At 31.9% G+C, this 26931-nt stretch overlaps 2 protein-coding genes across 7 annotated transcripts in view; both read left to right on the top strand.

Moving 5' to 3' along the window:
- LOC136984330 (CRISP/Allergen/PR-1-like) lies at positions 1 to 14317 on the top strand. 2 transcript variants are annotated; one of them, XM_067281267.1, is made up of 9 exons: positions 1 to 229; positions 772 to 1031; positions 1100 to 1187; positions 5054 to 5235; positions 5327 to 5427; positions 6172 to 6272; positions 10530 to 10664; positions 10741 to 10997; positions 13574 to 14317. In XM_067281267.1, exons 2-9 carry the CDS (start codon positions 783 to 785, stop codon positions 13658 to 13660), a joined length of 1200 nt encoding a protein of 399 aa, XP_067137368.1. In that variant the 5' UTR covers positions 1 to 229; positions 772 to 782; the 3' UTR covers positions 13661 to 14317. The 2 variants fall into 2 exon arrangements, with proteins under 2 accessions (XP_067137368.1, XP_067137367.1); XM_067281266.1 differs by having other exon boundaries at positions 700 to 1031.
- Positions 14318 to 15967: 1650 nt separating this feature from the next.
- Positions 15968 to 26931, top strand: part of LOC136984329 (epidermal growth factor receptor kinase substrate 8-like) — an 89495-nt gene continuing 78531 nt past the window's right edge. The window contains exons 1-2 of one of the 5 annotated variants that reach the window (XM_067281261.1): positions 17161 to 17440; positions 22163 to 22184. The gene's annotated coding sequence lies outside the window, so the exon portion shown is untranslated. Of the gene's footprint in view, positions 16059 to 17160; positions 17441 to 17864; positions 18057 to 22155; positions 22185 to 26931 lie in introns of those variants that run through there. The other 4 variants (XM_067281264.1, XM_067281260.1, XM_067281263.1 and 1 more) reach the window with 4 other exon arrangements.

Below are 26931 nucleotides of genomic sequence, written 5' to 3'. Positions count from 1 at the left end.
TTATACGTTTTCGATTTTATGAATCTGCAACAAATGTTCGATCAGCAAACAATTATAGCATCTTAAAAGTTTTCATCATCCGCAACAATTCTAGTTTCGTTCTTAGGTCCTGTTTTAAGTTCAAAGTACTCTTGATATTTCTACCTTACTCGCGTTTAGATGCCATATGTCCCGCTTTTCTTGAGGTTTATATTTAAAAATCACTCTCGGTAACCGTTATCCGTTATTGGTAAGCATCTAATTATTTCGTAGTTTTCACATTTCAATTTATGATTTATGTTAAATTTTGCCATTTTAAAGATTGTTAAATATTGCAGGTTCTTCTGCAATATTTTCAAACTGTTAATAATTTTTTTAAAAATATTGTTATTAAACAGTAGGACTTCGATTTAACTGACTAATTGGAGAAAAGGGTAACTGATATTGCCAAAAGTTCATTAAATCGAATGTGTATTAAAAACATATTAATACGAACTTATAACGTACAGGATGTATTATAATATACATTGAGTAATCTATACTCATTGAATCATTGACTTTTAGCGGGGGGTCTATCCGCGAATTAAAAAAAGTTCTACATTTTTCCTTTAGGTCAGTCCGTTAAACCTAAATCTACTGTATTTCATTTTCAATGTAAACTATTATGTAGATTCCAGAATAATTTTTTCAACTTTTCAAATTAATTTTTCTTTTTTCTAGTTATCGTTATTCAGATCAATTTATATATAAAATATTTTATTTTTAATTTTATTTTCATAAAATTTTCGAGAGTTCATTCAAGAATGTGGATTTATCTATTAATATGGACATCGTTAATATATAATCTAAATTCGGAACACAATAGGAAATTTTTGTACATTATCCACTCTACGCCTATGTGCCAACTGGAGAGAAAGGAAATATTTAGTGGGAGATTTTATCCGGAACAAAACATTGTAAATGATGCTTTACTCGAAATGCATAATTGTTTAAGAAATAAGATCAGATTCATTAATGAGAATTTTCCTAAAGGAACTAACTTACTAAAAATGGTAGGTATATTTATAATATGTATCACATTGTTTATTTATTTAGTTTTCAAAATGAATTATATTTCTAGGAATGGGATGATGAGTTGTTTAAAATGGCTGAAGAATTTATTAGGCAATGTGTTACGAAACCTGATTGTTCTAAATATCAATATACAAGTAGGAAGTTTAGAAGTTTTCTTAAATATAACATAGCAAATAGTAATATTAATAATATCGTTATATTAACCGTGCTTTTTGAAATTGCCATACATTTAAAATGTTCCACAGTGAAAAGTTTACCCTTCATCAAATTTATAGTATAAAAGTTTTTAATGATTTTTCTACCTTTTTTCTTTTAGGCCTTGCGTTTGTAAAAGTCGAACATTTTCTTAGCTGAATTTTAATTGTTTAGCTGAAAAGAATATTCAACTAAAAAATTTTAATATTAATTTTTCGTTATGTACTATTTAAAATTTTCATTTTTTTTTGTTTATAAAAATCATGGAAATATAATATGCAAAGTTACAATTCTAGAGACTCCGTTTTCCCTTCTTCAGCCCATGTAATCTTGGCGTTTTGTGAGACTCTTTACATGTATTTTGTAACAATTCTTTGGATGCGATATTAGATTTATCAGGGACACCGAGAAATACAGTATATTGAGTTTAATTAATAAATTTACAAGATCAGGATTAGATTTTAAAATAATCCAGCCAAGAAATTTCTTCTGGCGTCTATTCTGATTTTAAAATTTCAAATTAAAATTTTCTGGTGATCTGAAAAAATTTAAAGGTTAATGCGCTAGTCTATCGTTCTCAGGATCGAAACCAGGCTATTTTTCATAGTCCAGGATATGTACCGGATAGCCCCTCTCCCTCACTACCCGACCGTTCCACTGCTCTCTTACAAGTTAGTGCTCACAGGACAGAGCGTACAAAATTAAAAACTCTAGAACTTTCGTCTACTGGACGAGTAAGGTCTGGTTCGATGCGTCTATTCGACACCTTTTCGTAGACTATGCCCGGAGATTGTTGATAGAACCATAAGCTTTGCGCTCATAATTTAGCCCGTTGTTTGTGATTTCTGTCGTCTTGGATGTATAACAATCATACGCGATGTTTTTCTATACATCAAATCGTATACACTCCTTTTCCGAAATTGCTTTCCTAGATCGACTGTTTATGAGCGCTTGTGTCAGAGTTCTACCTTTCCCGACCGACATTCCATCTGATCCGTTACGTCATTTGTTTTCGCGTTTGTTTTAACAACATTTTTTTTCCTCTCCTCTCTCTCTCTTACATAACTAACATAACCTTTGGTCCGACTCGGCAATAGCGCTTTCGCTTTTAATTAATTTGAAATTAAATTTTTGTTTCGACCCTTTCCGGAACCTCACATCCCTTCTTCCATGTAGGCTATACAATATTGTGTTGACTGTTAATAGATGTAACATCGATGATTCAAACAAATCGATTATGACCATTGATGTTCGATGCTTTAACCATCGCAGGATACTACTCACAACTCAAACACGGCAGCAGTTACTTATGTTGCGTATTATGTTGCGTATGAAATTTCTGCATAATGATATAATTGTTATTTTTTAAATTAAATGTTATGCAGTACATAATTTTATTTTGTAGAATGTAAATGAAGTATTATTTTATTGGAATTTCATCAATCTATGGAATTTCAACAAAGTGTTTCTAAACATTACGAACGAAGATTATTTCTGTTTAATGCGCTTTAAACAATACGTAGGAACGCACATCTACTTAATCCCAAAAGACTTCAAGCTATGTAAACAGAGGTTGTATATTTTAAATTTGGAAAGGACCCGCCCAAGAACAATTTTGTCTATTCTTTACATTTTCATACAACTAATTGCCGGGTAAAATAGTTTTTACTACGCTAATTGTCTTAATGATTATTTTAAAATCTATTGTACGGTACTTAGACTATTCACTGTGAAATATTTATATAAAGCTGTTTAAAGCTATGTAGGTGAGTAGCTTGTTTAATCTCTTATAATTTTATTTTTTTGGTGTCTTTTGTCATTTATAATAATAATTTAAACTCTCAACCATTCATGTATGATAATTTAATTTTTCAAAATACTGTTTTTTGTTAAATATTTCACTTCAAAACTTTTAAAATATTAATATTTATAAAATATTATAGTATTTAATAAGCCCTCAATTTTTGAGAACTTGATACTAACAATCATCAGATCAGAACAACTAAGTACATCAGAAGATTGTAAATAGCTTATAAACCTTTGACTTTGACATATTCTGAACGGTATCCAACACCACACAAAAAGCTCATTCAATAAAACAATTTACTTTCTTCTCCTGCATAAGCTAATACAGTATATCATTCAATTTTAATTTGTTAAAAAAAAAAAATTGTTAATAAGTATATATAGTAGCTATCTGCATATAAACATACAATTCTAAATACAAACTTATGCTATTTTTGTCCGCAATGTTGTAAGATCGATCTGTTCTCTATAGTTCATTTCAGTCGCAAATAAGTGATATTAAACTCCTCACTTTCTTTACACTTTTGAGAATTTTAGTTACATTTCTTAAACTGGAAGATTGATTCTACCTCTATATTAAAATTATATTATAAATATCACAGAAATAAATAAATACATAAATATTTTAAAAATATATACTGATTGATTAAACGAAAAGTTGATTTGCGAAAAGTAAAACCAGGAGTTTGGCGATGCCATGAACTTGCCCTGTTTGTTACTGCCATATCACACTTTGAGAGAAACAAGTTTTGAGCACATATATACTACAGACTCGACGAATAACATTCGAAACTGAAAATAAAAAATAAGATAAAGAGAAACAGAGTTTACAGCTCTTTAAATAAACAACCCTTACTTTCTTCATATGGCTGATATTTCATTCTTTTTGTAGTTACATAAACAGAACAGCAAAATAATCTTAACAGCAAGTTCCACGAAAATTTTATAAACGCCATAAATGAAAATCGCTACTAAGCGCGCTCCCATCTTGAAGTCTTTTCGGGCAACTTTTTTTTATTCTAAAGACCTTTAATGCCCTGCAACTAATAAAATCTTTCTTCCTTGCCTATCATGAGTTTCTTCGGGTTCACAATGAAACGGCCAAATGTCAAGGAACGAAGTCAACATATCGGGCAGATCACCCATGAAAACTACCCGTACCCGTATCTAACCCGCACTCAAACTGGGTCCCAAAAGTGGCAGGGTCTACTGTCTCGACCATCCACTCGTCGAATGCCAGTTAATAAGGTCGTATGGTAAGCCTACCGCTCTGAGTGACCCGGGTTCGAATTCGGACTGGTCGATAAATCTCCAGGAAATCTTCTGGGGAGTGGTTCGTCCGGATATATCGGGCCCCGTTCCTCACCACTCAGCCGCCCCATTGTGGGCCTGGCCGAACCCATAATGAGCTTTGCTAAAACAGGCTCTCTTAGTGCCTACAGGGCGGAAAAAGTTTAAAAAAAAATGCCACTTATTGAAAAGTTTGTAAAGGTAAATCTTCGTAGGTACGATGGTTCGGAATATATACTTTCTCATAAACCGTCTCATTCATTTTTAGTAATTGTACTTCTGTAAGTAACTTTCTACTATAAAAATTCTAAAGTGCTATTGCAGAAATTAATTTAAATAAGAATAAGGAGCTAACATTACATTTAGGAATCGAATAATGTCATGATGATAGCGACTCGCAAATCAGTCATGCAACATCGCTAAACTCTTTGTTCTTCTTCGTGAGTAAACTTAACAATTTTTTTATCCTCAAGCTTATTTAGTATCTAGAATTTAGACCCGATTATAAATGATGAATGAAAGAAAATTTTTCTTAATACAGTCGATAAGAAATTTTAAAACTTTTACATCAAGTGAGTCATTGTCTACTTTAAACGGCCGTATTACTGAAATACAGCGCTCTTATTGTTAGCTTAATTCACAAGTATTTTGTTGCGAAATTAATGAAATAGTTTGTATTATCAATTAAAACCGATAATATATTTCCCAGATGACACTCATGTGGAACAAAATTTCATAGAAGTTGTATATAATAAAAACCATGAAGTATGGGATCCTGTTCTAAGATTTGCAAATATAATTAAAAAATGGGCATTTGAAATAGAGGGTCTGCCTGGCAATATTGTTCAAAATTTTCAATCTGATACAAGCCCAAAAAAGGATTGGGTTAATGTAAGTTTTGAGTTAAGTTTTTCGTTACGCTTTCTTTTGCAACGATAAAAATGTTAATTGGAATTTTTGATATTTTTCTTTTTGTTTTCAGCTATTTCGAGCAACGACGTTCAAAGTGGGATGCGCTAAAGCAAATTTTCCACTGAATAACGAAGAATTTAAAGAAATATATGTATGCAATTATGCACCTGCGTAAGTTTAATGAGTACACGTATTATAGTAGAAAAGTTTTAAGCTTTCAATATACTGTATAGTCTATATATATTAATAGTTAAATTGATATTTTTCCTTGAAGAGAAAGCTCCACTTTAAGATGAATTGATTACCTTAATAATTTATTACTTGAAATTCATTTAAGCTTCTATTATGCTTAATGCATTAGAATTGTTATGATTAAAAAGTGGAAATGGTGTAACTTTGAGTGTAACTTTACTCAATGTTATCTAAAAATTTCCGAACAAAAATTAGATTCTCGAAAATTAATGCGAAAATTGAAAATGATAAAAACAGATACTGTATATAGGCTACTGTATAATACGAAGCCTTATTTGAAATATATTAGTACTATACGATCCATCGATTGCTATGAATATTGGTTTCAAGATGGGCTATCTGTACTGTGTGTTACTAATCCAGCCACTGTCTACCGGATGGCCAAAGATGTCTACTATTCTGGGGAGACCTGAGATCAAATCCGGGAGAGATTCTGGCTGGCCAGGTGGAGTTTACCGGATTTTCTTCATGTATTTAATAACTAACTGCAGTCAGTTTCCAATAGAAAGTCTTCTCGAGAATCACTGCTCTGATGTGTTGTTTCATTCTTTCAAATCATTTTCAATTTATATATTTTTCTTAAATTATTAATAGATTTGAAATTTAATTAATAACTTTCTTAGCATTAGAAATAAATTTCAGTTTCATGCTGCTTTAAAATAGGAATTTAATAGAAGGAGAAGAAATATATAAAAAGGGAGACAAGTGGTGCACCGAGTGTCCAGCTGAAATGAAATGTCATCGAAAATGGTTTCGTTTGTGCGGTAAGTAGTAGATGATATTATAATTGTGACTGATACTTCTAAATTTATGTTTATATATGTATGCACACGCACACGCATGCACACAAACATTAATTTACCTTATCACTCATATAGTCGTAAGGGCCTACAGTAACTTATATGTATGTAGTGCATCTACACATAAATGTGTATATAACTGTATTCTATATTTTATACTCTATTTAAGTATATATATAGAGTATATAATACAGAATAAGTGCGAGAAACACGGAAATGAATCTGGAAGTTTGAAAAACCACAGGAATTTTTCAGAGTTAGTCAGACCTGGATCGTCCCTCACCACTCTGTGGCTCCATTGTGGGCCTGGCTGAACTCACGATGGGCTTTAAAAAGACCCTTTTAGTTTCCACAGGACGAAAAGAATTTTTAAAAATGTTATTACAGATCTACAATTATGGTTAAACAAATTTCGAGAAATTAATACAAGTTTAGTAACACATTAACTTTCCGAAAGTTCTTTTTATGGACAAGATCAAATTTTTATGCTTTTCACATTTTGAATGGACGTAACGAATTGTGACTTACATGAGAGTCGAATGGTTTAATTTACTTAACTGAAATGTTTCATGAAGTCTGCTTGGATAATTATAGTAGCTGGACGGCCGGATGACCGAGCCGTTAATGTGGTAGCCTACGGCTCTGGGGGACTCGAGATTAAATCCAGACAGGTTGAAAAACCGAGGAATTTTTCGGGGTGGTCGGATGAGCCAACCTTTGTCCTTCATCACTCGGCCGTCCAATTGTGGACCTGGTCGAACCCGTAATTAGTTTGCCAAAAAAAAAGCTCTCTTAGTTTTCACATGGCGGAGAGAGTTTAAAAAAAAAAAAAAAAAGAAAAAACCTACAGAAGCTGTTTGATTACCAAGACATAGTCAATTGTTCAAATTTTATAACTTTTTCATTTTTGTTCTTAATTAAATTGTTACAGACTAATCTATAGGCTATTCACTGTTTTTTAAAATAATTTTGTTACTACGAGTGTTTCCTGTAACAGGCAGGACAATCGATAACTTGTATGAGTCCAGGGTAGAGCAGGCTCCTATTGCCTCTTAGCAGGCCCATTCGACCTTTTTATTTTGAATAAATGAAACACGGAGACTGTTTCTTTATTAATAAAAAGTAGTCTTAAAGATATAATTTACGTTAGTGAAAATAACATTAATTTTATAGGGGTAAGAATGACTATGAGACTCCTAAGTTTTCTCCGGACCCGGGAAAAATCTCTAGCTCTCCCTCTCTCTCGGCGCTCTGATAGCAGAGTAAAATACTTTTATTTATTATATTAAAAATAAGAAATGTCCAAAAGCAAATGATCTATACCCCAAACCAACATAATATCCCAAGCATTAGATAACAATTAATGAAAATTTAAAACAAGATATAAGAACAATAAAGCATACTTTTACAAAACTTTTTATATCGCGAATAATCACTATAAAGCGTAATGTTCTATATTAGTTAACTATGAACTACTTGTAAACGATAAAAGAACGATTTATGTGTAGGGTTTGCCGACATCGTGCAAAAATATCAAGAGGGTCGAGCGGTCGCGAATGTGGGCGATCGGCACTGAGACAGACTCTACGGTTACAAGAAACCGTTTATTTGACACGAAAGAAGCTTACAAGATTTCTGCGATCTTGGAAGTTCTACGTCGGCAGCGGCCTCTGGGTCTTCCTCTCCTTTCCAAGATAGTCCCATTTTGAAGAAGTGTCCTTGGGTCGCGAATGGCCAGTTCCCTCGACGTCTCGACGACTCCGGGACGATGCGGTCGACTTCCGTTGATGGAAAGATGTCGATCCGAGGTCGGAAGACGGAGACGAAGATGGGCACGCGACACACACACACAACAATAGATCCGTCCCTTGAAACTTTTGGAAGAAGAAACCGTCGCGTCCTTGAATTCTCAGGTTTTCTCCGATTCCACTTTAAGATTGGTCTCTCCTCGTCACCTGGTGACAATTCGAAACCTTTCAGGGGCGTGGGAGAGGTCAAAATCGAAATTTAAGTCGATTCCCATCCGGAGATAGTCGAACTTCGTTTTTCCATTGTTCTATTGTTTAAAGGTTTGCGTCGTTTTCATAAAGAAAAACTATTTCTAACTTCTATTTTTTTTTCTTAAAAAAAAGATAATTTTGTGCTTAAAAATAAATGATGTCCAGTGAGGTTCGGACTTGTCCAGAGCCTCACAATGAGAAATACGGGTATCCCTTGACTGGTACATATACGGCACTTCTACAACACGGTTTCGCTCTAATACTGTTCAAAAATTGGGGAAATCCTCGTACAACACGATTTTCGGTTTTGTTCTAACATGGTTTTGGAAAGTCTCCGTACAAAATTTCACAATTTTTAAGTGTAATTACCATTATTCGACATTTTCTTTTTTAATTTAAGCACGCGTGTTGTCTCAAATTTGCTTAAGGATTTTATAATATTGAAATTTTCAATTTGTTTTGTGCCTTTCGCCAGGTTTATTTTAATGAAAACTGATAATACAAGTTTTTTTTTATTTGTCATAATTTTAAAAATTTGGAACGAAATACAGGCGGAATCTCGATATTCGAATAGTTCCCAACACGAACAATTCGGTATTCGAACATAAATTCTAGAAAAAAAAACAATGGCCCTGCACTCGACTGAACAAACGCGGCCCTCTAGAACAAATTTTCAATTAATAACATAATTTTATTTTTATTTTGTCATTCATAAAAAATTATGATTAAAAAAAGTGAAAATGTTGCTGATCAATAAAGAAAACGCCCTGGTTTAACTTTTTTTTAAAAAAAACTCTTTCTGTCCCGTGGCACTGAGAGGGCCTCTTTTTGCAAGCCCATTATGGGTTCGGCCAGGCACACAATGGGGCGGCCGGGTGGTGAGGGACGGGACTCGACATATTTGGACAGTCCATCCCCCGAAAAATTTCTGGGGATTATTCGACCCATCTGGATTCGATTCCGGGACTCCAGAGCGGTAGGTTGCCACCTTGACCGCTCGGCCATCCGGCCACCCTGGTTTCACTAAAATTAATATTAACACGTCATACAGTACTTTTAATTATGATTGTTAAATAATTATTGTTTGTAAATAAATTATAGAATGCTTTAATAAATACATTTCTCTTAATAACGAAAAAGAATAGTATACTTTTGTTAACTTTTGGAACCTAACCCCTATGTCTTGCATTAGTCCTTTGTTCCGTATTACGCGAATTCTCATAACACGGCACTTTTTCGGGACACAACTACCGTGTTATACGAGGTATACCTGTACATTATTTAGATGATAAATTTTTGTACTTTGATTAATGAATGATAATATTTCCTCTTACATGTTTCAATCCACTTCTTATAGTGATTTTTCGATACCTAGGTTTATTTTAGTGCGGGAATTTTCTGGAATGTTTATGTAGGCCTACTATATCTATTTAAATAGTAGGCCTACTGTTTTTGTGTTATCATTTTGCTCGGTTATTTGTAGTAACAAACTATCAGGTATCTGAGAGAATTGAGTGTGTGTATCTACATATAAATATACAGTAGTATATAGGCTAACTTACATTTGTTTCAGCATTTTAATGCGCTTTCAGAAAGAGTTAATGTTTTATTTTTCTGTTTAAAAGGGAAAAGAATTACTTGTCTTGAATAAATATTTAAAGTTATTAGTTTAATTTATTTTATTATTAAAACAATTTGTTAAAATATAAAAATTGATGTGCATTGAAAGGAAAGTGTTTAATATGCAGAAAAAATTTTTGCAGTTTTACATTGCTTTGCGTAGTTCAAATAAAGATCGTATACAAGTCTTTTATTTGTTTTTACTTATTTATTTTAAATTATGCATTATGTAGATGCAATAAATATGTTATGAATAAATTCAGTATTTAGTGAAAAGTGTTTTATAATAAACTAGTTATATATTATTGTGTCATCGCCACAATGCCGGGCTGCAATTTTTTTCATCATATTTTAATTTTAATTTAAAAAGTCACGTGGCTTCCGGCAAGTGTAATTTATTGAACTGCGATTTGAAAATCGCAGTTCAATAAATTACACTTGTTCTAATTGAAAAAACGAAGGAAAAAGAGGTTTTACGCTTGAAACTTTAAATAGAAATCAAACAAGTTTTCATTAAATGAAGATACTTAGATATGAATTCACATTGATATTTGTGAATCTTTACAAATGTATTACAGTACTTATTTATGACTTTTTATAGCACATAAGGATTATATCGATAATGATGAACCAAGTGTGATTTTATGGAGATGCGACTTTTCCGAAGGGATGAGAGAACAATGCAAATATGAAATTCAATGCAGTAAAGACTGGAAGACAGTTTGTGAATACGGATGTATACATATATTTATTTTAAAATATTTCATTAATTTTGTCAATAAAAATCAGTTTGATTATTCTTCGTATTGTAGCCTGCCATCAAGAAATTACAACAAATAAGCCAAAGTCTTCCCTATTGTTTATGATGCATATTTTAGTGGAGGATCAAGCTTGTCTAATGTTTGATTACAAGAAAAATCATTTACCTGGAAATCAACGTGAAAGTACGTTAACTGCTATTGCTGTATGGAATAATGGAAAAAATCACACATCGTTTAAAATAGATGAGGATGTTAATACATGGATGCCACTCAGTCTTAAAATTCCCGTGATAAATAAAAGAATTCAGGTAAATATTAGTGTCGACTGGTTTCATATGCTTGTTTTCTTTCTTTTCATATCAACTAAATCTTCTTCTCGATCAATTCTCAATTGGCTTCTCAAACTATTTGGTGTTCTTAATATAAAAAGGTTATTAAAATAGGCCTATACTCTCATTGCCAAAAAATTAGCTCACTAAGAAGTTGTCGTATTGCTACGAAATTTGGCATGCTGATAAAACTCAAGCAGATATGGATATGATTAGAGTTATAGCATGATGGCTCATTGCGAAATACCAGCAGAGGGCCAATGCGACCTATAAAAAGAGCGCGCAAAAGCATCCTGTCTGTAGTTTACCTGTTCCAGAAGGATGCTATATCACTAGAAATGCCTTTACGTTGCAATCGAAGACTATACGAACAACTAACCGAGTTTGAAGGGAGATCATCGGGTTGAGAGAAGCCGGATGGTCATCTCGCCAAATAGCCCGCCACCTAGGCTTTTCTGACAACACGGTGTTTGGACCAGTGGACGAGAGAGAGCTTGCACACACGGTGCCCAGGCTCAGGTCGCTCACGGCAGACCACTAGCCAAGAGGCCTGCCTGGTCCTCCGACAAGCACGCACACAGCCGATCGTATTGTTGTCTGCCATCCGGACACAGGTGGCGCCATCATTACAGACTTCTGTGTCTGTTCGTACCATTTCGAGACTCCTGGGTGAGGGACATTTGGTATCGCCATTACGTGTGCTGCCATTGATACCACCCACCGTCGCCTGCATTTGGAATGTCGTCGCTCCCGATGAGATTGGAACGCAACGGAATGGAGCCGGGTCGTCTAAAGCGAGGAATCCATATTCAGTTTGGGCACTGACAACGGCTATGTCCGTGTCTGAAGGCCCTATGGTGAACGCTTCAATCCTGTCTACGCTATGGAGTGGCACACCATCCCAGAGTTGTTGTGATGGTCTGAAGTGCCATCATACGTCAGCCGGTTATCTGTCGTTTCTAGTAGTGATCCAAGGGACCATGACAGCAGAGTGGTATTTTAATTACATCTTGCAGCCACGTGTTGCCTCTCAGGACAGGACTCCAAGGAGCACCCAGCAAGGGTGCTCCTTGGATACTCGATCGCACCCAGCAAGGGTGTCACAGCCTCCACCACCATGCCACACTTCTCGTGCCTGCTCGGTTCCCTGATTTGTCACCAATCGAACATGTCTGGGATCACCTGGAACGCCGAGTTGGACAGCTTAGAAGTTTAGCCGAACTACAAAAATCGCTTGCAACAAGTGTGGGCTGAGATGCTGCGGGACACCATAGAGGTATCATATCATATGGTGTCCCGTCCGCCCGTATCACATCGTGTATTCACGCTAGAGGTGGCCCAACAGGGTACCAGAACTTCTTTTCATTTGTAGTTTTTCCTGCGATAAATGATCTTTTTGCTTTCATTTTGTAACCACTTAATTATATCACCGTTACACTCACAATGTTACATTCACCGTTACATGAACAATTTCGTTCGATTTCGACAACTCCTTCTTGGTGCGCTAATTTTTATGGCAATGTGTACCAGTATTATAATTTTAAAAACTTGTTTCAACTTTTAAAAAATAAATCATTGTCTTCCCAATAAAAATATTTAATGAATGGATGAAACAATTATTTAATAAATCTTTGAAATTAAATAAATAAATAAGATTAACATTCCAAAATTATTGAATATTATATTAAAGTGCTTTAATTAATGAAACAGAGAAATATAATATAAAAGCGTTTAAACTTTTTCTTATATTTCTCTTCTCCATTATTATAATTTCCAACAGATGAAGTTTTAACATAATTAAATATTTATCTCTTAAAGTAATATGTATTACCTTTTCTTATAATAATAATAATAATAATAAATAATTACGCTAAACAAACTATATGGCTTATGCTATTGCACTAATTTACACTTTTAAAGATCTGCATTATGACATAGATGTTATCCTTTGGAAATATCTCATTTTAATGTTCTTATCTAAAATCCGGATTCGGGAGACGAATTTGATGAAAAGGTTGTAAATATTTTTACAAAATTTAAAAAAAAAAAAAAAAAAAAAAAGAAATATTACGGACAGGAATTTATAAAAGTAGAATTTAAGTTTCGTGAAAACAAACGAGAAAAACATTTTGTTTTGTATTTTTCTATATTTATGTTACTCAAATATTGAATTTTCTGTATATAAATCGATTCATATTTTAAAATTTTGATTAAAAAAAAGTGAAATTTATTTCCTTTCATTTCTGAATACATAAAATAAGTATATTAATAATATTATTTATAGAATAACTTTTATTTTTTCAGTTAGAATATATGAAAAAGCTGTTATTTCATGTAATTAGAAATAAATGAATCAGATATATTTTAAATTTTTAAAATAAGAATGATATAGCCTATATCAAAATTAGCTAGTCGAGACGCAAATTTAAAACTATATAATAATAATAATAATTATTATTATTATATAGTTTTAAATTTGCGTCTCTAAATCTAAATAATAATAATAATTATTATTATTATTATTTAGATTTGACTGTTTTATTTATTTATTTTAGGTTGGATTTTCCGTTCGTAAAGTAGGTAATTCCGAAGGGCAAAAAATTTCCATTCGAAATATAATCGTTTCAAGTGGATCCTGCTAACATATTCGGAAAGGAGATATTTTCCAAAAAATATTTTTTTGCAATATTTTTAATCTGGAAGTCTCTCTGTCTATATTTGTAATAGAAATTGCCAAATTTATTGTAGTTAGTTCATGTTTAAAACGATAAAAATCTCTTTTGAAGATTATAATTATTTAGCAGTTAATATTCTTACTGAACATAAAAAAGCAGTGTACAGTAAAACTCTAATTATCCAATTAGCTGGGACCTCAAGCCGTCCAAATATGCGGAATTATGCAGTTAACTGAATTTTTGCTTAACTGCATAATTTCGCATACAGTACCACCCCGTTAGGTACTGTACAAATGAATATGATTTATTTTCTATATTTAGAAAAAAATTACTTTTATACAAATACAGTGCATATACATACATGCCTATTTGTTTTTAACAAAGTCGGAGAGTAATCCGAATAATTGGAGCTTTACAGCACTTTAAAAACAGAATGACGCTTGTAATTGTATTTTTTAAAGAATAACAATTAAATAACAGTTAACGTGTTTATTACCTATTCATTTTCTACAAAGAAATAAACAGAATTGTAGGCCTACTTTCGTATTTTTTCAACTGTTTATATTTTGATGTTATAAATTTGATGGAAATAAAATAAATTAAACATTTTTCAGTTATATTAAATAGTTTATTTGTTTATTTTATATTCAACGAATGTATATTAAATAACAAAATAATTTGAAACGGAATAGATGTTTGTAAACAAATACATATAAATTTGATCCATTTGTTATTTTTATTATGATATAAAGTTTCAATAAAATAATTAATGTTAATTGAAGAGCATTTAGATGAGAAATTTTAAATATTTAATGAAATTTCAACTGTTACTTGTAGAATTATCATTTTATTTCTAATCTCTTTAATCTCTATTCAGTTCTATAGGCCAACAGTACATACAGCTAATGTAAATGTTTAAACTGTATTTATAGAATCGTTCGTATTGATGTCGATTACTTCCGACTCGGTAAATCGGTCTGAATAGAATAATGGTCGAGTAAGTATAGAATGAAAATTATAAAGGGCCCATTACAGAAGTCGCATTATTTCTCTTTATATCTCTCTAATCGCCAGACTCGAAGGACGTTGAGGATGTTACACGCTCCACTTATAAGTAATTTTCTGCACCCGGAAAAATAACAAGATTGATAAATTACAAACATATATGTAATCAATTTTCAGTATATTTAAGTAGTATAGTTTGTCTTTCGATAATTCTAATAAAAGAAAATAAAGTACTGTACATTTAATGTGCTTAAAACCGATAAAGATTAACGTCTAAGAATAAAATCGAAGATATTAAAAATGCTTGTTTAAAGACAGTTGGTCGAATGAATCGCTTTATTGAGGTTTTTTCTCGGTATAGCGTAAATATTTCTATGTAGACGTTTATTACAAACAGCGCACAACTTGACATTTATTATAGAATTATTTCGCAATTGTTTTTTACATCATTCTACTGTAAAAACTCGGACGATAAAAGTTACAGTTTATGAGGTGTGACGATATTGCTTAAACATATTTTGTAGAAAATTCAATTAAATTTCATCTAATTTATAAGCAATGTAAATCTATATAAATTATTAAACATTTTTTGTTTTTTGCACTTAAACTCTTCAATATATATAATTTGTAACGTGAGAGTTGAATTAAAATCGATAATTTCGCAATTTAATATGATTAAAATTTCTCTAAACTACGTATATTACTTACAGCAATTAGGGGAGATAAATAACAACCTAATTTAATCTAGATATAAATTAAATGATTAAATGTTTTAATTTTCGCAGATTTGTTTCCACCAGTTAAGGAAATTTATATATATATTTGAATTTTTTAAATACACATAATTATGTTTTAAATTAGAATGTAAAAAATGTAATTATTTCCTACAGTTTCCTTATTTAAATCCATTTAAAGTATATTTATTTATTATCGGCCAACAATTCATTTTAAATATTAACATTATATTTATAAAACGTGAAGGAGCATTTAATTAAAACCATACCCAAGTCACACAGCACTGAGTAATTAAAATTCCAAAAATATATAAATGATAACTTATCGCTAAGATAAGTTATAACGGATAATAAATGTTATCGCTAAACGCATTTAAAACGCTTGATTGTAGAGTATAAGAAGGTAGCCTATTGGATTAGATTACAAAGATTTTGGGGTTAATAAATCTAAAGTATTATTCTGTAATAACAGATGGCGACACTAGATGTTCCAAGAACATTCGGGTCTATATTCCAACTAATTAAAATACATAAAGAGTGATAAATGATACAACACGTTCGTTTTTAACGCCTTTCTTCTGTTACAAATTCGACGTGTTTAAAGTTTTATGAGAATTCAAAATATGGTAATTTTTTTAAATATAATTTACATAAATTTTCCCTATTTTTTAAACTTATATCATTCCCTAAATAATAGTTTTATGTAGAAATTAAAAAAGTTATAAATTCTCATAATCTTTTTAATTTTATGCCTACATTTTAATTGTTTTATATTGCTTATTGTCCAACATAGAATACAAAACATAAAATGAAATTATTTGAAGTGTCACGTATAAAGAAAAACGTTACCAACGAAATTAATTTACAATTAATTGCATTTTTAAAAAAAAATCATATAATAATTTATTTAGCAATCTTAAGAATAACTTTTACATTTTTTCGTAACACTCGCAAAGACAATGCGACTTTAATCAAAGGATAAAAAAAAAGTATAACGTAATTTCAATGCAAATATCTTAACTAGAATATAACGTTTCTCACAATCGCCTCGATACTTAAATCCCCGATAAAGAAATTTATTGCATCAATGTAAAATATTGGAAATTCCGACCTAAATACCTTCACAACAAAAGTTTCTCCACACAATTGATTTCAAAGGCGTTCTTTCTCTTTACAGTACTTTTAAAAGAAAAACACTAGAATTTTGTAAGATCTCTATAACTAATTTTAAAAATGGATCACGATCGCCACCGGATTCATCAGCTAAGTGCAACATCGATAAGTAGAAACAATAACAATACTAATAGCGATTTTCCTGTTTAATATTATCTTTCCATCGATCTTCGAACTCGCCTAAAAAAAATAAAATAAAATAAAAACAACAAAAGTTTCGTCTCGAATTTCCCATTTAGGCGTCAATGTTAAATGAAAAATATTCCTTTGTCGAGAGAACGTTGTGCAAAAACCATACAATGAAGGTGTTTACTGCTTTCGACACGTAAAACATTTAAGGGGGAGAGTCGAGGTGTTTCGCGCTAAGAACCGACTTAATGGATTTTTATTATTTTTTTAAATATTATTTTAATTCTCGTCGTTTTAAGACATCGCCCAAAAGACAAATTTCAGTTTCGACGCTTATTATTTTAATAAATATATTCGTCGAAGAGTTCTGTCGACTGTACACAAACAGGGGATTGCAACACCTGTCCATTCAGAAATTACAATAACAGACAGACGGTGTCTCTGTCGTCGGGTTGGCGGTTCGCGACTCGCAACTCCCTCTAATGGAGAAGAGAAGCAGTGGTTTGTTTGCGTGTTGTGTATTGTATTCGCGATAGGTGTATTTATTCTGTCGGCGCCGTCCATTTTTATACCCTCGGCGACACCTCCGCCTTTTTTTTTTAAACCTCCGACGTCTCCGAATCTTCCTTCGCTTTGGAATTAACAACAGTCTGGCTGCGACGGGGCGTCGTTTACCTGCCTGCTCTTTTATCAGACTACGATCGAGGTAAGTGCAGACGTCTGCTCTTTCTCTCTCTCTCTCTTCTTGTCTATTACTTTCGATTTTTTTTGTGCTCTAAACGTTATGGTCTTCACTCGGGTTCGAATCTTGGCGCGAAATTCGTATTTAACCAGCTCTTCGATAATTTGGGAAAGGTCACGAAGCCAAAGGTCATTCCACGAAAGACTAGAAAACTGACTATTGACCGGCAGTGTCGAAATTTACTACCTTCGACTCGGGACCGTAGAATAAAGCTGTGTGCTTCGGACGGACGAACGGAACGAACCCACGACGGTAAAATTCGTTGGGATTGAGATAATGCGGACGTTGCGAGAATCCATTTTTTTTCCCCCTTTCTTTTTAAATTTGGAGTTATTTGGCGGCACGCGGAAAGAACGTAAGAAACAGGAAAGAAGCGCTCCGTTGAATTTTTCTATTAATATTTTAATACGGTTTTAACCTTGAAGGAATTGACGGAAGTTGCCGATTCCGTTTGTTCGTTGTGCAAAATTTCGTAGGATCGAAGCGAGAACTAACTCGCGCGACATTGACAAGGTTGAGGTTGAAATACTGTCAAAACCGGTCTGAGGAGCGTGGTTGAAGGGCATGCCTACTCTCTCAGGTATTTTCACCTTTCGTTTGTAAATACTTCTACAGATTCGTCAAAATTCTCCACAGGTGGCCTTCTTCGTGGTCAACTATCGTAGAACTGGTGAGTCATTGGGGTGGGGTGGCGCCGATCTTTTAATTGCTGTTAGAGGGGTTCGTATCGACCTCCGTCCCGCCGAACTTTTTGTTTAGTTCACACGGATTTGTCCATGCCAATTCGTAGGACGAGTTTCTGTTTCTCTTTATTTATTTATTAATTTTTTTTAGGTGAATGTCGCGCGCTTTCTCCAATGTCACGAAAACAGGTGGGGTAACGTGGTCGAAAAGCTATCACGTGTCGATATATTTTTGTATTCAGTATGATGTAGTTATCTCGAAATACCGCCAGCTGTCCTTAGAAACACGAATGCACGACGTTGCGTAATTGAATTATCAAAGTGTTATTTTCCACTGCTACATTCAGTTAACACCTGAGCTAAATAACATAACTTTTTTCGAAGAAACGTATGAACTGAAATTTCGGCGATACATACAGTTTTAATTGTAATAAAAAAAGTAAAAGAAAATGATAATCTGATAAGCATCCATGCTTATAAAACATTAATTGGGCAATTATTTTCAAACGAAAACGATACGTAAAGATACCAATCGACAATATATTATCGACTAGTTGCTGGTGTAAGCGCGCAGTTGTTTATTTATGTTTTCCGACTATCAGAAATATATTTCGTCGATGAATTTTACCTGTTTAATCGTCTGTCGAAAACGAATGGACCGAAACACATCCGCAAAGTGGTTTGTACTCCAATTGGGTCGAAAAATGCTGCACGCGGGGTTTAATCCACGAAAACCTTACGGAAAATCAAGGCTGCTTATCGGAAAAAAAAATTGTTTGGAATAATTAAATGGTGTTTTTATTTCCGTCAGAATGTTTAGAAGTTCTCGCATCATCGATGATGCAAGAGAGAAGTTTTTAAAATATTTTCCGCCGTCACGTGACAGTTTAGTGTGAACTACGATCGTGCTTCGGTTCAGGTGGAAGGATCGTTTGACGTCAGATGGAGAAGGTATCGGGGATTCGTGGTACTAGCGAAGCGACATTAAAAGCACGACCTCGGATATAATAATCAACGTATCAAACTGAAAAGAGAAAAAAACCGATGCCTCTTTCCAAGTGACGTCACAAAAACCTGTATACCTGATTAGTGACCTTGATTGACATTGGTGTGGTTACTTTATTTAATACTTAAACTTCTGTTAATATAAGAGAGAAGACGAAATTCCTGTGTATATTTTAGTTTCGATGCAATAAAAATACTGTTTCGGTTCGATTATCGGAAAATTTTCATGATTACTCACGTGAAAGTAATTATGCATTGTCGAAATAATGTTTTTTTTTTTTTTTTTTTTCTGCCGGGAGTGGAAACAGGAAGGCAGAAACAAGCACCATATTTACATATACAGAAAAACTTTGTAGATCGAACCAGTAGGACTGTTCTTAAGGCGAGTTGACGAGGTGAATAACTCCTAAATGTCTTCAACCTATCAGATCGGGCAGATTGTACATTATCCACCTTAAACAGAACTTTGTTGTAATTATTATTTCTTCGTTAACTTTAATTACAGGTTATCTAAACAGACAATGATGTTAATATTTTACAAGGAAATTTAGCTGAGCGTTAAAAATAAACTAATATTATTTCTACTGATTATTCTTCCTCTTTTTTTAAATATAGCATTCATTTGATTGGAATGTCTCTCTGCCTCCAAGGTAGGTAGAAATTTCCAATCCGGAACTGTGATGATTTTTTTTTTGTAATTATGCTACTCTCGAGTGGCAAAGGTCGTTCCGCTCGGATATTCAATGCCAAATGGCTATCCCGAGAAATTTTTTTAAGTTCAGATATGTCAGTCGGATTCGGTAGAGAAGCATCGTCGGTTGGATTTGTGGGTCACACGCTATTTTGAAGACAGGTGCGGTCGCGAGCGTGAAACGGATGATGTGGCACTACCTCGATGGTAACCTTAACTCATCGATTCTTCTTTTCCACATCTAGAAATTCGGATGTTATTGGTAACAAATCTTGTCTCGTCACGTCAATTGTGGACAGACGGACGCTTTCCTATGACTCACAAACGGTGCCTGTCCGTCTATGTATTGTTTCTTTGCCTTTGTCGATATATTGTTAGTCACGAGTCGAAATATCATTATAATATGGAAAACCGCCCGTTGATGCTAATGGGTTAAGTTTCCCTTCTCAAACATGTAAAGTCATTAATATCGAGGCACTGCTTTGTTGTAAGCCTGAATCCATTTAGAAAATGGATGATCGGATTTTTTTTTCTAAATTTATTGTTTTTACTACCGTAGTCGAAACGAATTGCTCGAATTTAAATTGAATCGAAGTGTTAAGGATAACCTCTTAAAAATGATTGAAAAATATTATCTCTGGCCTCATTTAGATGAAAAATGTCTCTTAGTTATCGAGATAAAAGAATTATATAGGTTTAGACCATTGTAAACGGATTCGATTCGTCAGATAATTTATAATTGACAAAGTTCAAAGCAAAATAGAGGATTAAAAAAGCGGATGTTACTAAATAAATCTTATCTTTTTATCTATGAAGTAGAAATTCTTGTAGGCTTGCTTGATATGATAAAAGTTGATGCAGTTTAAAAATCCAATGAATTCAATGTAAATTTTCAGGTTTAGAATTGTTTTTAACAGCCAGTTTAAGAACGAGTTACCTTCGTCAATAGCTTGCTTCATTGTTTTTTTAGTAGTTTTACACAGTATTTTGTCAAACGCGCTGGTCGTTGATACGCTTAATTCACACATTTTTATCAGTATAAGTCGACTATCATAAGAAAAAATATGAATCGATCGGGAATAGCTGGAGGATATAAAGTGACAATGACATTCACAACTTTGAATTCGCTAAATCCCTTGTCTATAAACCCAGTATTTACGAAACGTGGCATCTTATCGCCAAAAATTGGATTTGTCGTTATTTTAGATACCGAAACCGTATCGACATTTCGATCGATACGGGAGAAGCCAAGTGGTATGCGTCGTATATAAAAATTAATATTCCAAGCGTTCGTTAATTTATGTTCTGAAATAGATAAGAGTTGGTTGTCTGTTGTCGAGAAACTACGAGTTAAACAAGTCGAATGATTTCTAGCATTTCAAACGCCCGCCATTGTTTCCTAATTAGGTCGGTCGTCGTGTAAGTGGATCCGTTTCGGGCTGCTGTGTCGCAATTAGTACCATCCACCCATCGTTTATTAAACGTTTAAAGCGGAAATTTCAGTGTAGGAAAAGTGCATTCTATTCGCACGGATTTTATCCCTTTTTCTTTCTTTTTTTTTCTTGAAGTGACCCTCATATGTTTTATGCGACTGATCGATAGTTTCCCTTCCAAGAGCAACGAGAAGGCAGAGAATCTTAGGATTCTAGTCGATAATAAAAAGATTTATAATATCCGATTCGGTGTCGTTTTCGATAAGTTAAAATCCCGATGCTGATCTTTATAAAATTATTATTGATTATTTGTAGATGAACGTTTTGAAAATGTGTTAATATATAATGTTAACATAATATTCAGTTGTTTTCCTTTCAATCCCACGAGATGATAATGATTAAATTCTGCTTAGTCAAGCTGAGATTCTGCATTTTGTGAATTTTCTGTATAAACTTGTTAACATATTCGACTTTGCCGTAAACACATTTGTTACAGAATATATCAGTATTTTAATTGCAGCTTCAGGAATCTGTACGGTGACATTTCCTGCCGATAAACTGCATATTTATATTTCGAATGCCATTTCTATTTGAAAATTTTTAATAGAATTTCAATTAACATATCGAAAGAAGACTATCCGCTCTGTTTTCCTAATTAAAAATATAGAATGCTACCATACAAGGCTACATCTATATTTTTGTAGATGATAATTTTACTGTTGTAATGTATTTATTATGAAAACATGCATATATATATATATAGCAACGTTGCTATTTTATTTATGTTTTATTAAATATGCTGTATTTTGTGTCATAGGTTATGTATGAAATTAAAAATATAGTAAAGAAATCAATTTCTTTTTTTTTTTCTTAGGTCTGACAATGGAAAAGAAAAGGCAAGTTTGTTAATAATTAAATTATAAAGATGTCTATTGTATTCTGGATACTTGTTTGATTTAATGTTTGTATTTTTAATATATTTTGAAAATGATTAATGCTTTTTTTTCAAAAAATTGCAAATAACTTAAACAAGATTATATCGAGAGTTCAAAAATAAAACTAATTGCATTGCTTTATTTTATGTAATGGAATTGTTATTAATGATAAAAATTAAAAATTTTTTAAAATTAAATATTATTTAAAACTTCAAATTCAGAATATGATAACAGCTTTTTATTCAAGAATTTCTTTCAACACAAAAATTATCTTTAAACTGTATGAAGTGTTCACTTATTGTAAGTTTATTGATCATTTTGAAGGTCCTGGCAACATAACAGGAGGTCTGTTTTGAAGTACATTTGTCTTGGGAACAAAACCCTGGGGTACTGTTTGCTTGACAGCATTATAGTTTGTGGTATTGTGAAGTCTTATATAAAATTAAATTCAGGATTATAAATTACATGCAGCATATTATCAGTTTTAATTTCTAATAAAGATCTTTCGTCGACGAAATATTAAGCCATTCAGCACAGTGAGAAAAATAACTGATTTTTACAAAATAGTTTCACTTAAAATATTTTAATAAATTTATTTATTCATATTATTTAATATTTTTGAAATTGCTGTATAAACCGTTTCATTGGAATAACATTTAGTAAAATAAATCTGTTGTAATTACATTTATATAATTTTCTGAAAAAGGATATTTAAAAAGTAAAACAATTAAATTCTAAAAAGAAGGAATTTAATATTGAAATTGTTTGAAAACAATTATTGAAACAAATATATATATATTTATGCTATATATAATTTTTCAGTTTTTAAGTTGTAGATAAAAATAGGCTGAATACAACAGTTACATTATGATTTTTAACTTTTTAAATTCATCTAATTAAAATGTTTTCAACAGAAAATTTCTAAAATTATCTTATTATAAAACAAAATTTATTAGAAATTGCTTAATAGGTTTATATCTGAAGATTTAATACATTACTGTTCCTTCATAGTTATCATTATAATGAAAAGTATCTGCTTTGAGAATTTTTCCATAAATTTTGCTTGCTTTTTTTTTTCATTTAGTTTTTTTGCTTCTAAAGCTTATCAACAATAGTTATTGTTAGTCATCATACTGGTGTGATTCCTTAGATGACTGCTGAAAGTTTGTTTATAGGAATAATATGTTAGATGAAAATGTTAATTTAAAATAATATATATTATATGTAAAATGTATAATACTAATATGTATTATTTTATTACTAGAACAAACAAATAAATATGCTGTGAAGCAACTTCCAGATGATTCATTTGATTAAGTATTAAACAGGACTAATATATTGTTTTGAGCTTTTAACTCTTGTTATTATGTAACTTTTATTAAAATTATTTGTTTTTGCACTAAGCAGATAATAAACAACTCTGATTTAAGGAAAAACAAATGCAAAATGACTAAAGAAACGTTAAAAATTGAAAAATTATAACTTCTATTTACCGTTATTATCTCATCTATAGTTTTTAAAAAGTTTCTTATTCAAAAATTATGGGGGAGGGAAAACCTGGTTAAATTAACTTACAATGTTCTGTATGTCTTTCTACATTAAATAAATAGATAGAGCAAGTCCTCACTCAATGTCATTTTGTTATAATATCATTGAGGAAAAATACCAAGTACATTTACCATTATTATTATTAAATTTTTTTTTATAAACTGTAGAATTTATTCTATGAGGTGGGAAATAATACTGAAGGTTGCAAACATGATCTGATAAGAATAATAATCTAATTATGTCTTGTTTATATTAATGGTAGAATTGGTTTTGTTATGTTCTTTTACTTAATATGACAGTTTCCAAGTACCTATCAATGATATTGAGGACTTGTATTGATAAAAATTTATATTGCAATATATTCATTTTATCCTACTCTTTGTTATAGTAGTTATAACTATTATTGTGCAGTTATTCTTTGCATGTTATATACAATGGAAACTGCTTATTATGATCACTTTGGGACTTGCAATTTTTGATAACAGTAACCAGCTGATAATATTAAACAGAAGATTAAAAAATTTTCACTATTGAACTCAATTTATTACAAATAATTACAGTATGAATGTGTTACAATTTATATTTATCATAGATTGTATACTTAATACAATATTACATATTTATACATTTCTTATAAACAACTGTTTTTAACTCAACAGATCAAAAAATTAAACTGAAATCATAATAGGTCTATTTATTCCTAAAGCTATACTTCAAGTATAGATCTACATATTTTCTAAGGATTTTTGTCATGTCATGTACAGTAAAATTTTGGTCTGTTTTGGTTAAAAGTAAGTTTTGAAGAAAAGGTCCATTTTGGTATGAATTTCCTAATAATTGTTATCATTTGGCCCCAAGTGTAATATCACAATTGCTAACAATAACTGAAGTTGATTGATTTGATTTTAATAGACAGATTATTTTTAAGTAATTTTTTATTGTGTATAGTGTTTGGGACAGACCAACAATAGCCAGTTGATAACATTATCCATGATAAGTAACCAGATTCCACTGTTTGTGTATGTATGTGTATATATAATAATTAAAATAGGAAATTATATAAATTAAAATTATATATATATAATAATTTCCAATTTTAAAATTAAAAACATTATATTATCACATCTTATAATATAATCAAGATGGGTTGATGATAATAATAAGTGCAGAGCCCAAACGGTTAGGAGTTGAAAGTTGAAATTTGGTATACAGTTAGAATACGTACACTAAGAAGGAATTTTTCGAAATTTCCCCCGCAGGGGAGAGGGACAGGATTAAGACTTACTGTGAAGAACTCTGCTTCTACTGTACTATTTTAGATGCAATTTTTTATTTTTAACTGCACTCTAGTAAGGTACGCCATGAGAATGCACCCTAATAAAAAAATTTTTGGAAATCCCCTGTGGGAAGAGGTAAAGGGTTAAGGATTACCTTGAAGAACTCTGCTTCTATTGTACTATTTTAGATGCAGTTTTTTGCATTTTTGACCATTTTAGTAGGGTATGTCATGAGAATGCACATTAAGAAGGGATTTTTGGAAATTCAACTCTCTCAGGGAAAAGGAGGAGAGAGTTAGTTTTAGTCAGTATAAAGTAAATAGTAAAGAAGGAAAGTAAATAGTGGCACATATAGTATACATTTTGGAAATTAATAAATATTTTTATCATTTCCACTGTTCGGGTAACCCAAAAACAATAAATCCAAAATAAACAAATTTGAATTTATTCCAAATTCAAAAAATTTGAAATGTAATGTTCCAAACAAGTTTTTTTAGATTTTAAAATTAATCATTTTATTCAAGTAATGTTATCCTAGTTCTTCACGGGGAAGATCAGCCATAATCTAATAATAATAATAATCTTTACTACTGTTACTTTCTGCCCAAGCAATGCCAAGCTCATCTGCTAGTAATATGTATTTATGCTTGATATTTTTTTAAACATTTATCTCTTAGTTCATAAAAATTTATGCAAAAAGACTTCATATAGCCATCTGCTTATTTTACTGAGTGTTTTGCACAATGTCTTATTTCCTCTAAAGAAGTTGATGCCGAGGATAGCATCATATTCATCAAGTTCAATGCTTCTGAAATTGTGCTTAAAAATATTCTTCTTACAAGCAATAATCATTATTATTCAATTTTTATATATTCAGTTATACAAATGTATAACTGCCATGTACATTACACTTGGCCCTTTTATTCCTTTAACCAAGAAACATCAGTTAAAACACATTTTTTCTTCTCTATTAACTTCTGAGCTTATAATCCCTTATAGAGACAAACTTATGTTTATCTCTATAAGGGATTTCTTGGAGCCAGTATCAATCAGGAATATTTTTTCACCCTTAGTTTTCTCTCACATATTGGTAAACCACCTCTTCTTGACCTAATCCCATTGGCCAGTATACAAAATATACAAATGTTACTGAACTCATCATTCTGGCCTTTACAATGAGTTTGTTCTAGTTTAATGGTTTGCTTTTCCTTGATGGATAACTACTTAATGTGCACCCTGGCTGACCACATGCTATGCATTTTCAATTCAGTTTTCTCCAGTTGGGATTATTCACTCTCTTGATAATCAATCTATTCATAGCATTGGCCTTTAAGTGTTTTGTAAGATCTTCAATTCTTTTTTCAAACCTATTGTCTTTAGTAGTGCCAGAACTGCCCACATCTCTATCTTGCCTACTTGAATCACAGCCATTATTAACATCTCTATTATATGTCTGAATCGCATTATTATTGTTACTACTAGTTGCAACTTTCAACCTTACTTCATTGGCCCCACTTGAAGTCACACCAGATTCAGTTGTATCAATGCAAGACAAATTCTCATTGCAAAAAATTTCTCCTCCATTTTGTTTGCCTATTCAGCTTTCTCCACTGCTTAATCAAAAGACATAGGGAGTGTTGTTAAAATCTAACCTTCATGTAGGAGCAGATTTACCCCTCTCAAAAATTGGTCAATTAGAAGTCATTTACAGTTGCTTTCCAAATTAGGGTTTGCTTGAATTACTATTTTAACTGCTTCACATAACCGGACTCAAAAGTCTTAAAGGTCACTTTTATAGCCACTTAAAGGGGTTTTTTGGACAAATAAACCGAAATGTTATAGCCTTTGAATCTGACACTCACTCAAGTTCAAGAATTACTCAG

This window comes from Centruroides vittatus, unplaced genomic scaffold, assembly GCF_030686945.1.
Source record: "Centruroides vittatus isolate TY-2023 unplaced genomic scaffold, ASM3068694v2 contig_913, whole genome shotgun sequence".
Classification (NCBI taxonomy): Eukaryota; Metazoa; Arthropoda; class Arachnida; order Scorpiones; family Buthidae; genus Centruroides; species Centruroides vittatus.
Note: the sequence above shows the minus strand (reverse complement) of the source record. Positions and strands in the feature narration are given on the sequence as shown.